General features: G+C 36.2%; 1 protein-coding gene across 18 annotated transcripts in view; it reads left to right on the plus strand.

The window, feature by feature from the left end:
- Window positions 1-15,702, plus strand: part of Nek1 (NIMA related kinase 1) — a 165,796-nt gene that overhangs the window by 117,973 nt on the left and 32,121 nt on the right. For all 18 annotated transcript variants that reach the window (XM_063234760.1, XM_063234759.1, XM_063234764.1 and 15 more), the window contains 2 exons: window positions 1,098-1,250; window positions 6,776-6,946. In XM_063234760.1, coding sequence (XP_063090830.1) covers window positions 1,098-1,250; window positions 6,776-6,946 — 324 coding nt within the window. The remainder of the gene's footprint in view (window positions 1-1,097; window positions 1,251-6,775; window positions 6,947-15,702) is intronic.

A 15,702-nucleotide genomic window follows, 5' to 3' on the forward strand; every position in this document is an offset into this window, starting at 1 on the left:
ACAGTCTCTTTAGGCAGGTCAGGTTGGCCTTGAGCCCACTTTGTAGCCCAGACTGGTCTCAAGGTTGCAAGGATCCTCCTGCCTCAGCCTCCTAAGTGCTAGGATTACAGGCGTGCACCAGTATGCCCAGCTAATTTTCTATTTTATACTCTGCCAAATTTTATTAGAATCGTATACCCAAAATTTTTTTACTGGGAAATATCAGTTGCCTACTTATGAAATATAAGATAAATTGTGTGTGTGTGTGTGTGTGTGTGTGTGTGTGTGTGTGTGTGTGACCCAGCACCATTGTTACAGTCCCAGCTATCTTAGTTACTTTTCTCATTACTAGGACAAAATACCTGACATCAAAGCAAAAGAAGAAAAAGTTTATTTAGCTCAAAGTTTGCAGAGGTTTTTGTCCATAGTTGACTGGTTCCAAGGCGCATGGGCATGGCAGAGGGGCATTATAGAGGAAAAACAGTCCTCTGTGGCAAGCAGAAGGGAGCAAGCAGAAAACAGCAGCAGGGGCAGGGAGCCTGACTTTCCCGTCATCTCAGCCAGGCCACAAGCCTTTTAGGTGGTGTCACCCACAGCCAGGTGAGACTTTGTTTTCAGTAAATCCATTCAGCTACACCCAGACCAATACTAATCCTAATTGGTGAACTAATTCAGTTCCATGCATCTTAGTCCTGGTATCACATATCCTAGACCCAGCCAGCTCTGAAAAATGAGGCTGTGTGGGGATACCTAGATACAAGTCACAATACAAGCTATTTCGTTTTATTTTTATGTTATTTGGAGACAGGATCTCACTAAGTCACTAAATTGTGTATGCTCAATTCAAACTTGTGGTCCTCCTCCCTCGGCCTCCTAGAGTGCTAGCATATACCATCATACTCAGACATAAAGTAAAACAAATTTTCTTAGACATACCTTTTTCTACTTTTTAACTTAACTATGTATTTATCTTAGGATTTGTTTTCTATTTAATGTCTTTTTGACGTATTTGCTTTTTCATGAGGTCCTCATTTGAATAAAAAGCCCCCAAACTGTCATTATTAGTATGTTCTATCATCAAAACTTATTTGTATATTTTTGTTTGTTTTGTTTTGTAGAACATACAGTAGGAGAGGTTATTAAATTAGATCCTAGTGGATCTCCAAGAAAAGTCTGGGGAAAAAGCCCTACAGATTCAGTTCTAAAGATACTTGGAGAAGCTGAACTTCAACTTCAGACAGAACGATTGGAAAATACAACTATGAAAAGTGGTAAGCAGAAATTAGTTGTTTTTCTCATTAGAAGTAATATCACTTATGGGGCTGGGGATTTAGCTCAGCGGCATAAGTATCTGCCTTGCAAGCAGACAGTTGTGAATTCGATCCCCAGTACCAATAAAAATGAAAAAAAGACAAAAAAAAAAAAAAAATTTAAAAAAAAAAGAAGTAATATCACTTAAAAAGTTGAATGTTTAAGGTGTTTCAACTTTAAGTGAATTATTTGAAATAGATCATCTTTTTATTATCATTATTTCCTAATAATATAAAAATGTTTTTTATTTTCTGGGGAATTGTCTTCATTGTAAGTATTTTTGTTTTTGTTTTGTTTTGTACTGGGAGTGAAACTCAGGATCTTGCACTTGCCAAGCAGGTGCTTGTGCCACTGCTCTCCATGACCCAAAATATCTGGGGCCCTATGATTTTTTGTTTTGTTTTGTTTTTTGTTTTATTGTGGGTACAGGGAATTGAACTCAGGACCCCACACTTGCCAAGCAAGCACTGTGCCACTGAGCTATTAGTCAACCTAATTAGTCTTGAATTTTGATCTAATATGATCTGGATTGGATCTAAATAAAAAGGAATAGGAAATATGCATGGGGGAACTAGAAAAGTCAGAACAATGTTTTCCATGAAAAAAAAAATATAGGAGTATTGTATTAAAAGGAATAGTGTATATTTTTGTCTAGATTCAGGAATTAAACTAACAGATACCTCTAGTAGTTATAACACATTATCCTAGGACTCAGGACAGTTGTCCTGAGGCATAAGAAAACACTCATTTCCATGAGTCATGTAGGTTTTAAGATTATAGCTATGAAGAAGGAAGAGTGTCTATGCATAAAACAGAAATTTTCAGATTAAACAACTTGTTCATTATGGTAAGAAAATTGAAGATAGTTTCCCTCTGTGGAGAAATGTGTGTTGTTGGCATGTTCTTTAATGGAATTGGCCAGATGCTGAGACAGTGAAACAAGCTGCTGTGCAAATTACTGAAGGGGCAAAAGTAGATTGCCACTGTCTTATCAAGGGTCAATCTCCTAGACATTGATCTCATTTTTTCTCTTCCTTTTTCCTCTTCTTCCTCTTCTCCTCTTTTTTCTTTTCTTCCTCCTCTTCTCCTTCTTCTCCTCCTTTTCCTCCTCCTTTTCCTCCTCCATTCTTCCTACTTCTTTTTTTCCCCACCTTTTTCTTCTTCCCTTTCTTGGTTTTTTGAGTCAGTGTCTCACTATGTGATCCAGAATGGCCTAGAACTCTCAGCAGTCATCCTGCCTCAGCCTCTCGAATGCTGGGATTACAAGGATACACTATCATGCCCAGCCTTATTTTTTTAATAATAAAGGAAAAAAACAGTTTTAGTAAAGTATATTTAATCAAGTGTTTTTAAAAGAGGCAAAAATATAAAAGATACAGATTTGCAACTTTTTGCACTCTTTTGTCAGAAAATTGTGCAACTGCATAAAAAACACTATCAAAAACAAGAATAGTGTTTTGTTTATGTTTTGAGACAAAATCTTGCTATGTAGTTGAGGCTGACCTTGAACTCACTGTATAACCCTGGCAGACCTTAAACTTACATCATTCCTCATGCCTCAGCCTTCCATGTTGGGGTTACAAGAGTGTAAGAATAATACTAACAGTAATAGTAATATTACACCTTAGTCTGGACCTGTGTTTTGAAATGCCTAATGCTTTATTCAGGACAAAAATGTCTCTAGTCTCTAAAACATTTTTTGAATTAACATTTTGAAAAATTTAGGTTGTTTTATATTTTGAAAGTTTTATGTATATACATGCCTATTAAAACTCTTACTTTAAAATCATCAGATTCTGATTTCTCTAATATAAAATTTTTAGTGCTTAAATATATGTAACTTGGTATTCAGTAGTGCTTAATCTGTAAAATAGGGTTTTCGTTCTCCATATTCAACAAACTCTATCTACATTGAATTGAAACTGAGAATTCACTTGTCTAACTTTGTACAATTCGGTTCCCCAACTATTTATTGAATACATATTAGGTGAGCACACTATTATATGTGATACTGTCACCAGACAGGATCTAAGAAGATCCCCAAAGAGGTGTTGCAAATCTCACCTTGCCCCCATCAGTTCTTGACGTTATTGTAGAAAAGCATTTCAGGATATGTCAGTAGACTGATTTGTTTGGCAAAATTAGAAAGGGAGAGGAGGAGAGGGATGGGGAGAGAGAGAGAAAAGGGGGGAGGAGGGAAGGAAGAAGAATAGGAAGAGAAAGAGGAAAGAGTCCAGCTTAAGCCAACTGGCACACAGCTCAGATGAAGATCACACTGGCCATTACAGAGGAAGTTAACAAAGAAACAGGAGAAGCTTTAAGGGTTTGGGATGGACTAGGATCTACTCGAGCATTAACTCAGTTCTGGTTTTGCACGGTGTCTTTGGAGAAGCCTTTATCACTTAATCCAGTCTCCATGAGATGCCTGTTTTTGTTGGGGACAGGTGCAGTTTTGGGGAGGCTGTACTGAAATCATAGGTGACAGGCAATTACTAGAAACTCCTGGGCCTGCATTGGTAGTAGAGTGTCCACACAATCTCTTATCTCAGTGTCCTCAGTTTTGAAGGGGAATAAAATAGGTTATTTAAATTTAGAGCTACTCAACCTTGAATATGTATTGCCAGCTTTCAGAAAGACAGTCCTCAAAAAATTAACATGCCCATATGGAGAGCTGAGAAGGGATGTGACCCAAAGATTTCACATAACCGAGGAGACAGTTACTAAACGAAGATCAAGCTTTGTTCTATTTTAGTAACTTATTGGGCATTTGTGGAGAAAGTAGAGTCACTGGTTTAATCATTGCTTTTTGTTTTTAGCAAAGACAAACTTTTAAGTCCTGGCAGCCTCCAAAGAAAATATAAATCATGGTTTTAATGAGTAACAGGATAAGGACCCAGGAGTTTATCCTTTGTCTCCTTGATGATCTCTGTCCTCAATATGGTGCATTTACAAAGAGAAAAAGATCATCCTTGCATTTACAAGGAAAGATATAAGTGGAAATAAAAAAGAATGATCACTGCATGGAAAGGTCAATAATAAAGAGTATGTGTGACATACAGAGGTAATCCAGAGATGTTTTAATAATTAGCTTTATGATGGATAGAGAGTTATTATCTGCCCTATTTTTAATTTTCTTTCTCCAACTCCTTTACTTGGAAGAATACACTTTGTACAAGCATTTTAGGATGAAGAAGTGATCATTCTTATCATCATGGGAATAACATGTGGCAACATTTGTGTTAGAGATGTCATGTGAAATGTTCTGGGGCCATGGATGAGGTAACTTTATAGGTACAGTTTCACTAATGATAATACAAATATGTATGGCCCTTTTGGGTCAGGAAAAGCCACAGAGAGAGTGATTTGAATTAAAGTTCTTTTGAAAGAGCCAACTAAAGTAGATGTTCTTACTGTATGTGTCTGATGGCTGTCTATGGCTTGCCCTCACCCACATGTGTCTTTAAGTTTGCAAGGGTACATGTCAGCTTGTCCCATCCACAGTCCAGGCATGCAGGGGCAACAGAGTAGGTTACCAAGAGACGGGAAAAAATACCTAAAAGGAAAGGATACAGCCTAGTGTCTATGGACCAGAGATAAAACTGCCAACATCTAGGGGTATCAGATTGGATAGAAAATCACCAGAAATTCTAGGGGCAATATCATTAGTTTCTAGTTGAGAAGTCACAGAGACAACTTGAAGTGCCCAGTAGCAACCGTATGAACTAAAGCACTCCACAGGTTTTTTTTCTCTAGCTATTGTTGGGAGGGGCTTTTTAGAGTAAACTAGAGCAGTTGCATCATTAGCTTGCTTTATTCTACTGTGTGATCAGCATTTCAAGGAACATGTGACTTAGTATATAGGCAGAGAGACAGTTTCCATAGACATCATTAGTTTCCTCAGTTCCCAGTGCCCTTTAGATAAAACAGCTCACAAGCACTTATGTACAATTTTTTTTCCACCTAAGGAAAATTAACAAAACCAAGGAAAATTCCTATAACCTCAGTGTTCTGATAGGACCAAAGGCAACACAAAGGGCCCTCTTGCATTGGGAATACATTGTATTTATTCATTTTCATTACTAAAGCAAAATACTTGTTACTAGACAACTTACAGAGAAATAGAATCTTTTTAGTTCACAGTAATTGTAAGTCTAAACAGCATGTTGGAGGCTCTGGCAAGGGCCCTCCAGCTTCATCACCTCATGGAGGATGGTGTGGTGGCAGAACAGTTTGGAAAGAGAGATCACTATATGATCTCTAAGAAATGAGAGTGTTGAAAGCTTATTTTATAATGACACTGCTGTGAGAACTAACCTGGGTTTCAGATGAACCAGATCAGTTCCTTCCAGAGGCAGCAGCCCCCCATGACCACCTATTAGCCTTCACCTCTTAACATCCCATCACCTCTTAACATTGTCACACTTGGAACTAAGTTTTCAACAGATGAACCTTTGAAGGGTGCACTCAGACCATCTCTAAGCCACAGCAAGAAATATTGAATTATAATTGAAACCAATGAGCAAAGACTTAAGTTTTCCTCCAGCCTTTTCAGCCATGTGATGTAGATATGGCAGTCAGAGAACTGAATTTATGCAGTGTTGAGGTTTTGCCATTTAAGTACAATGAAGTGAGTGCCATAGATTGAGAATTTGTACAAAAGAAAGATGATGATATTGAATTTAGATAAATTTTAATCGAGATGTTGGAGAAAAAAACCCATAGCAGGATCATTGCATTGTAAATACTGGCAGGGTTGGAGTAGTATAGGGACGTAAGTTTAAAAAAAAAAAAGTTGGACGACGAAATACTTTATAGTATAAATGTTGAGGAGCTATAATCTATGATGAAGTCTTGAAGACATGACCACTGAAGTGACCAAGCTAGAGTAAAGACTAAGATAGGGTGAGATTCAGTGTACTGAGAGGGCTAGGTATTGAAGGTTATTGATATAAATTTAGAAATAGTATAATTAATTATGACAGAATTAATATTAGGGAGTTTATAAGGTATAAATTAAAATCTTCAGCAAACAAGGGAATGACCTAAGCATAGAGATAGATTTTTATGTGGTAAATCTTTCCTGGCCCCAGTTAGAAGTTTGGAGAATTTCAGAGCTGTTAGAAGTAATTACAGTATCAGTTAACTACAGGTAAACCAAGCAATTAGTTAATAATTTTTAAAAATGCTATTCTGATATACATATATTTTAACCACTCTAGGAATTATATGTATTTGAAATGAAATTTGACTTAATAATTTATTAATTTCTAATAACAGAGTTTAATAATCCTGTCATAAGAATGCAGTTCTGGAGACTGGGCATTTAGCTCAGGGGCAAAAGCACCTGCCTGGCAAGTGCGAGGTCATGAGTTCAATCCCTGGTACCAAAAAAAAAGAATGCAGTTATTTCAAGTTTACACTGAATATGATTGCAAGTAAAATTCAAGTCATTTTGAGAATTAGCATAATTTTTCATTTTTTTTAGAGATTTCTCCTGAAGGAGATAACTACAAACCGTTAATCATCAATGAAAAGCTACAATGTGTTTCACAAGAAATAAACTCATCCATTATTGTTGATTCTTCTGCTGAGACAAGAACTCCAAATAGCGAGGCATCTCCACAGACATTATTAGAACCAAATGGAAACACGGAAGGTATGTTGTAATGGGTCAGAATATCTTAATTTGACCAGGCATGGTGATGCACACCAGACACTGAGACTAGAAGATCACAAGCGTGAGCCCAGCCTAGAAACCATAAGGACTTTAGTAAGAGCCTGTCTCAAAAAATAAAAGTACTAGGGATTTAGTTCAGTGTAAAAGCCCTCGGTTTAGTTCCAAAGGCTGGGGGAAAAGAAAAGATTTAATAATACTTAAATGGAAGTGTCAGAGATTGAGTCAAGGTTCAATGAATGTGGTTTTCCTAATTCATGTGCCTTTGTTCCAGAGTTCACTTAATGATTGATATTCAGCTAGTGATAAAGCCATCTGAAGGATTCAGGATAGTTTTACTGCTGTCTTGAAGGGTATAACTAAAAGCTGATTTATGATGGACCTCTCTCCCTCTTCATGTAGTCATGACCAGCCTAGATTCAAAGGAAAGGGAAACTGTTGAAAATTTTGCATCTATCTTTAATCTGCCATAGTCTGCTCTGCTCTGTGACCAAAAATGTTTAATTCCTCCTACATACAAAATACATTCACTCTTTTTTTTTTTTTAACGAGGAATCATACTTGTGACCTTGTGCTTGCCAGGCAGGTGCTGTGCCACTGTCTATATTCTTGACCTCATTATAACATTAACTCAGAGTCTAAGTTGATGTCAAAATCAGGCCTGCATGCTGAGGTTTCTTCAGATGAGTTCTTTAACTACTGTCTCTCCAAAGATCTTTGAATGAAAAAAAAATAAGTGATTTTTCCCTCCACATGGCAACCATACAATGGAAAGGAAGGCCCAGAAACTCCTTTCCAAAAACAAGGAAGATGAGAAGCACATGGCTGTCATCAGTTCACAGAGACTCTGACATCTAGACTAGAGTAGCATTGTCTGATTTCTTTGCACCAAATGTGGGTTCTTCTCTTTGGAACACTTTCTTCTGGTAGTACTTCTGCAAGTAAAACTTCTGAAACATTTTGTGTTTTTTATGAATGTTATTAACATCCTGCTGTTTTGTTTTGTTGTTTCATGTTTTGTTTTGTGGCAGGCTCTTCCTTGCCTTGCCTGTGAGGATGTTCTGGAACAGTGCTCTAAACTCCTTAGAAATCTTTTCATCTGACAGAAGTGGTGTGTAGGGCATGCCTTTAAATCTTTCATGCCATAAGAGAAGATCTTAAGGGTCTTACTCTTGACTTCATCTTTGCCCTGAAGCCACATTTTAATGCCCTAAATTTATCTTTGTCTTGAGAACCTATCTTCCTTTGAGAAGCTGTTGCTGCTTAGAAGGAATGATCCTAGAACCTCTATATCTCTTCTAAATTCTGCTCATAATCTAAAGAGTCCCTTCTTCAATCAATCAGTCTCATTGTTTTACTTTCTGAGAACCTACTAGAAGCTAACTGGAACTTCTAATGTGCTCTTTTGATAGCTCCTTTACTAGCCATCTTAGTTACTTTCTCTTTGCTGGGACAGAATGCCCGACATCCACAAGTTAGAGAAGGAGAGGCTTAGTTTAGCTCACAGTTTGTAGAGTTTCAGTCCTAGTCAGCTACCTCCAAGGTAAGGCAGCATGGCAGAGAGGCATGGCAGAGGAGAAAGAGCTCATGACAAGGCAGGCAGGAAGCATCAAGCACTCAAGGGAGGGGATGTATAGACATGCTTCATCCATCAGGCTTTACCTCCAAACATCACACCCATCAATGCACTAATCTGGCCCAGTATCACACACTCATGATCCAGTTTAGGAGTGCATGAGGCTTTGGGTGGACATCTAGATATGTACTCTAGCACCAGGTGACTGAATCTGTGGAGTGCATTCTATTTTCCACATTATTACAGGTATCAAATATCGTGCCTCCAAATCCCCATTTCTTCAGCCTTTAGTAACCATTTTTCAGGAGCTAGTTTCCTGGCAGCAATTTCCTTAGACTTACATCTGCTGCTGCTCAGTATATGCTTTAAAACTTTTGTGTTAGCACACTTTCAGATACAAAATTCTGTTTTAGTTACCTGTTGTTATCTATTGCTTCCACACTAAAACTACATAGTTTAATAAAATTATTTTATTTTATTTAGTAATTTCATGAATCAAGAATTGAGAAAATTTTTCTGTTCCATGTGGCATCAACTGGTATCATTCAGTGGTATTCATCTATCAGCTAATCTTATCCACAGAGTCCAAGACGACATCTCTCTCATAATTGTCCTCTTGGCAGGTTCACCTGGATACCCCTCTTTGCTGTATAGTTTTTCCAGGACAGGTTAAAGCCTTTCATGATGGTTCTTGGACTTTAAATGCCAAGCAGAAGCTGCCAGCTCTCTTAAAGTTTCAGTCTGGATGGAGTTGGGATAGCATAACTGTTTTCCATTAGTCCAGGGAATCATAGTGCCACCAGAAATAATGGGGAAAAGAAACAACTTCACCTAGTGAAGAAGAGTATCAGAGACCATGCAATATATGAAGATAATTCACCAGAGTAATTTAAATAATCCTATTTATAGGCTGGGCACGGTGGCACAGGTCTGTTATCTCAGCATTTGGGAGCTGATCAGAAGGATCACTGGGAGTTCAAGACCATTTTGGGCTACAAAGTGAGTTCAAGGCCAACCTAAATTGCATAGTGAAACCCTGTGTCAAAAAAACAAAACAGCATAATCCTATTCATTAGAATTATGTTTACTAGTACCTATGGAATGAATGTTTGTGCTCCTCAGAAATTCATACAAGATGTGGTTGAAAAATACAGTAAGTATTTAAATTAAAAAATTATTACAGAGAAAGACACATTGCCATTAATCCTACTTACAATATTACCATTTTCATGGAACACCCTTTTATGCCATTATTCTTGCTATTTTCTGAAGCACTTCTGGAAATTCTCTTTTGTGAACATCTGTAATTATGCTTTTGTGTCTATATTAATCTCCTGAATTTAAAAAAAAAAAAAAAGATGTTTGCTTTCATGGTCATTTTGATTCAGATTCATGCTGGAGAATCTGAGGTTGCAGGCCAGGGATTTAGCTCAGCGGCATAAGCACTAGCCTGGCGAGTGCAAGGTTGTGAATTCAATCCATGGTACCAAAAAACAAGCAAACAAACAAACAAAAAAGAACCTGAGGTTGCATGATACCAGACTCAATGAATAGAGGGGAGAGGACACACTGTAATGTTTTCATGACCCTGACTTTCCACTGGATGGCACTTGACAGTTATATTCACCATAGTTTTGATCAGACATTGTAAAGACACTGATGAAAAGACCTGACAGTTGTATTCACCATAGTTTTGACCAAACATTGTATAGACACTGATGAAAGGAACTGCTTTATGAAGTGGCAAAAATGGTGTGTTTGAATGACAAATGTGGGAGGATTAATACAGTGAATCTTCTATAATTTTTTTAATTTAAACTTTCATCATGTATTTTCATCACAAATATGGAATCTTATCTTAAATGTGACATTTGGAGTTTTAGCTTTGGAAGATAATTAGGTCAAGAAGGTGCGGCCACCTGAATAACATTGGTGTCCTGATAAGAAGAAACCAGAGAGCCAGTTCTCTGCTATCTGCCATGTGAGAGAATATAAGGAGGGAAAGGCTGATTACAAGCCAGGAGGAAGATTCTCCAAACTGACCATGGCTCTTCCTGGTCCTACTCTCCAGCCTCTGGAACTATGAGAAATAAATCTTGTATTTAAAGAACCTAGCCTATAATATTCTATTATAGCAGACTGAGGTAAAACAGTATTTTAAGCACTTTTTAAAAATAAGAAATAGATAAAATGAAAAGAAATAAACAGGCATATAATGGAGACTCTAGCTGAGTGTTAGGGTTGGCAGCTTTCTCTACAAAGAGCCTGATAGTAGATGTTTTGGGTTTTCTTGGCAAAATAGTCACAAATCAAGTTTATAGAATAAGTTAATACTAATATAGCTCAAGGTACTAGAGAATATATATTAAAAAATAAAATAGAAAAGGATTTTACTCTCAAGTACTTACCTTGTATGAATAATCAAAACTTCATGCAAGGGTAAAAACTAAGGATTTAACAAATAATAGTTGTCATTCAAAGTAAGACAGATAACATGAAATTTTAAAAATGGAAAAAGAGAGTGTCTAGGTTCTAGGCCCAAAAAAAAAAAGAGAGGTGATAGCATTTGCTTCAATGATAAACCATATAATGTTACCTTAAAAGAATAAAAAGTTAATAAATGAAAATGGAAACTCTCATCACTTACTACTTTCAGAAAATAGCTAGATAAAAAATGAGTAGCTGCTGTAAAAACAGAAGAAGCTCCTTACTTACTGTTATATAATTCCAGGTAATTGGGGCTGAGAGAGGTTGAGAGACAGAGTTTTAGGATTAAAATTTACTTTACATATTAATTGTAACTATATATTAACTGTAATAATAATATTACAGTTTATTCACCATTTCAGTAATCACAGATACCTTTATTTTTTATTTTTACTTTGTTACTGGATTAATTTTTTACTGGTTGGCAGTAGGTTGTCATAAATGGCTTTTTTATCAGATTGTGGTAGGTTCGTTTTACCCGTTTTCTTAAGGGTTTTTAACCTTAAATGGATGTTGGTTTTTGTCAAAGCTTTTTTTGCTCTATTGAGATAATCATGTGATTTTTGCCCTTGCTTCTTTTTGTAGGATTTGATACATTTAGTGATTCACATGATCCTTGCATGCCTGGGTTAAAGCCAGTCGGGTCATGATCAGTGATCTTTTTAATGATGAGTTGCATTCAGTTTGCCAATATCTTATTGAGAATCTTTATATCTGTGTTGGTTAAAGAGACTGGCCTGTACTTTTCATTTTTAGTTGTGTCTTTGTCTGATTTTAGAATCAAGATAGTGAGAATAGTTTCCAGAAAAAATAGTTTCCAGAAATAGTTTCCAGAAATGAGTCTGACAGTACTTTTTACATTTCAAGTTTGGGGAGTATTGCCATTAGATATCTTATTTCCTAAAGTTCTTGTAGGATTTAGTATTGAACCCATCAGATCCTGGGCATTTTTTCTGAGTTGGTAAGTTTTTTAGTACTACCTCAGTTTCACTGCCTGTTACTGGGTTGTTTGGGGATTTTATGGTTCAGTTTTGTAATTCATAAGTACCTAGGAATTTATCCATTGCTTCTGAATTCTCTAATTTGGAAGTACAAATGTTTGAAGTAATTGCAAATAATTTTCTGAATTTCCGTGGTGTCCACTGTGATTTCACCTTTTTCATTTCCAATTGCATTATCATGGGTCTTTTCTTTCATTCTTGCCTTTCTTATCTATATGCCAATTTTGATCTTTTTTTATATATATATATATGAGTCTCACTATGTAATTCAGGCTGGCTTGAACTCTCTATGCAGCCCAAGCTGGCCTTAAACTCTTAGTGATTCTCTTGCTTCAGCCTCCTGAGTGCTTAGATTACTGGTGTGTGCTACCACACCTGGCTTTATACCAACTTTCTTAACCATGCTTAGAAAGATTTATTTCTATGAACAGGTTTCTTATGCTATTCTAATTTCTTATGAAGGTATAGGCAGTTTCTTATGGGTTTCTTATGCTTCTGATTTTTCACTAATTCCAGTTAATCATAGTTTAATCTTCTTTGTATCATCTGGAAGCTGCTATATTCACTTTCCATGATCTCTTGTTTTTCTTTGTTTTGCCTTGTTGTTTGGCTTTTTGAGACAGAGTCTCACTATAGTAGTGAGTTCAGGCTGGCCTTGAAGTCACTATGTAGCACAGACTCACCTCAAACGTGGAGCAGTCCACCTGCCTCAGCCTCTTGAATGCTGAGATTGCAGACTTTCACCACTGTATCCAGCAATCTTTTACTGTTTTTAAAATATCTCTGAACATACATCTGCATCAACCCTATCCTGTAGTTTTGACACTCTTCTCACACTATTCATTTCTGCTGCCCATACCTTCATTTTTTTTTATTTTGAAGAAAATAAGAACAAATAAATAAAACAGAGCCAATCAAAACAAAACAGTGAACAGGATACAGAACCTCAAAACAAGACAACAGGAAGTCAACAATGGCTACCATAATGCCTCTTGTTATCTTCAAAGTAGCTGCCTATCTCATCAAACATAATAAAATCAAACCAAAAAAATAGAATAAAATCAATCAAAACAAAGCAAAGCAATATAGGGCTTCAAAACTAGATAACAGAAAATCAACAATGGCTACCATAATATATTTGGTTATCTTTGAAATAGCTGCCCATGCCATCCGATATAATAAAATCAAACAAAACAGAATAAAACCAAACAAAACAGAACAATGAAAAACAATACATGGCTTCAAACAAGATAATAGGAAATTAACAGTGGCTACTCCCCCTCCTTTCACTTTCTCAATATCCACTGTGCATTTTGGATTCCACTAACTCCCCTAGTCTGTTATACTAGGGAGACAACACAATGTTCACTCATGTGACTCCAAACCATTTTATCCCTTATTATGATCTCAAGTTGCATCTATTTACCTACAAGAGCCTCAAGGTTATCTTTCTTTATAGCCAAGTAGCTTTCCATTGTATAAAAATGCCATATCTTTCTTATCCATTCTGCAGTTGATTGGCAAGATACCCCTACCTTTTCCTAATTCCCTGTAACATGGAGCATTGCTTTCTCTTCTTTGACTTTCAGTCTAGGAATTCCTTTTTGAGTTAAATGTGTTTATTGTATAAAGCATATTGATAGATCCTGTCTCCAGACTCACTCTGCCTGGTTTTTTTTAATTGGTGAATTGAAGCTATCTATGTTAATAGTTACATCCTACATGTACTGGCTCATCTCTGCCTTGCTATTTTCCTGCCATTGGCCCCTACTTTTCCCCTCCATTCAACTGCTTGCCGTGCTTAGCAATCCCCCTCTGTTCCTGGAACCATGGTCATTTTTATCTCTCTCTAGAATATCCTTTAATATACTTTGTAGAGTTGGTTTGGTAGTCTTGAATTGCTTAGTTGTTGTTTGTCAAGGACATATCTTGTTTCTCCATTAATTTTGAAAGATAGTTTTGCAGAGTACATCAATCTAGGCTGGAAGTTGTTTTCTTTCAGGACTTGAAATACTTCTTTCCAACCTCTTCTTGACTCGATGGTTTATGTCGAGAAGTCTGTCATGATTCTGATGGGTTTTCCTTTATAGGTGATCTGTTTCTTTTCTCTAACAGCCTTTAATATTCTGTTTTTGTGCTGAATTTCTGGGACCTTGATTATTATATGTCTGAGTATAGATTTATTTTGGCTATGTCTAGCTGGAGTTCTATATGCCTCATTTACTGTATGTCAGATCTTTTTCCCATACTTGGGAAGTTTTTTGCCATTGCTTCTATAAATAGTTTTATTTCATTTGTGTTTATTCCTGCTTTTTACTGACATCTATCACTCTTAAATTATTTTTCTTTGTATCATCTTGTAGCCATTGAATTATTATTTCCTGGTTTCTTGTTATTTTAAGAGATCTTTCCTTTTGTAGTCACTAGTTGCAAACCTGTCTTCAAGGTATGAAAGTTTATCTTCAGTTTCTTTCAAGTGACTTTGCCAGCTTTCAATGGAGTTTTTAATTTGCTGAATGTCTCTTTGAATCTGTTTCATGCATTCTATATCTTTCTTATATTGTTCATTCACAATTTCCTTCATTTTCCTATGCTTTGCTTTTTTATTGATGTCTTCTTTAGATATACTCAACAATTCTTTTATTATGTTTTCATTTCTTCTTTTACCTGAGATAGCATTTCTGATCTAATTTCTTTTTTTTATTTTGAAAAGAAAAACCAAATGAGCAGAAAAAAATGCAGTCATTCAAAACAAAAGGATGGACATAGTATATAATTTAAAACCACAATACAAGGTGATCTACAATGATTACCATGATGTCTCTTGATATCTTCAATAGAATTGCCCATATCATCAGGTATAATACAATTGAATATAGCAGTACAGAACAAAATCAATAAAAACAAAACATTGGAGACATTATAAGTCTTCAAAAGATGATAATAGTCAAATCAGAATGAGTATCATAGTAAATCTTACTTTCTTCAGAGTAGTTGCCTATACTCTCATACTTGATACTATCAAACATTAACAGATTCAAATAAAATCAGTCGAGATAAGATGGCAGTCAAACAAGAAAGATTAAAATAAAATCAGTCAAAACAAGACAGTAAAAGCAATATAGGTTTTAGATTAAGTTAATAGGAAATTAAAGATGATAGCCTGCCATCTTTGGAATACCTGTCTCTGCCTTCAAATCTAGTACAAGGAGACAAACTATAACAGAATATAACCAAACCAGAGTGATGAAAACAATATGGGTTTCAAATCATGATACAAGATTACCAATGTCCTCTACCTTGCCTATTTAGACAGTTCTTCCCCTTCACTTTCACAGGGTTCGTTGTACATTTTGTATCCCGCTAACTCCTTTAGTTTTTAGACTAAGGAGGCAACCCGTTCTTTAGCTAAGTGATTCTGATCCTTTTTACCCCTGAGCTTGATCTCAAGTTGATCCATTTACTTACAAAAACCTCAAGATTTTCTTTCCTTATAGCTGAGTAGTTCTCCATTGTATAATAGGGTTATGTCTTTCCAATCAATCTGCAGCTGATGGGTGAGCTACCTCCACTTTTTCTGGTTCTCTGTCCCATAGACCATTATTTTCTCATCTTTGACTTTCAGTCCATAAACCTTCTTTCAGGTTAAGTATGTTCCTTATATAGAGCATCTT

This window comes from Cavia porcellus, unplaced genomic scaffold, assembly GCF_034190915.1.
Source record: "Cavia porcellus strain 051 isolate PalLab524CR breed Dunkin Hartley unplaced genomic scaffold, mCavPor4.1 scaffold_24, whole genome shotgun sequence".
Taxonomy (NCBI): Eukaryota; Metazoa; Chordata; class Mammalia; order Rodentia; family Caviidae; genus Cavia; species Cavia porcellus.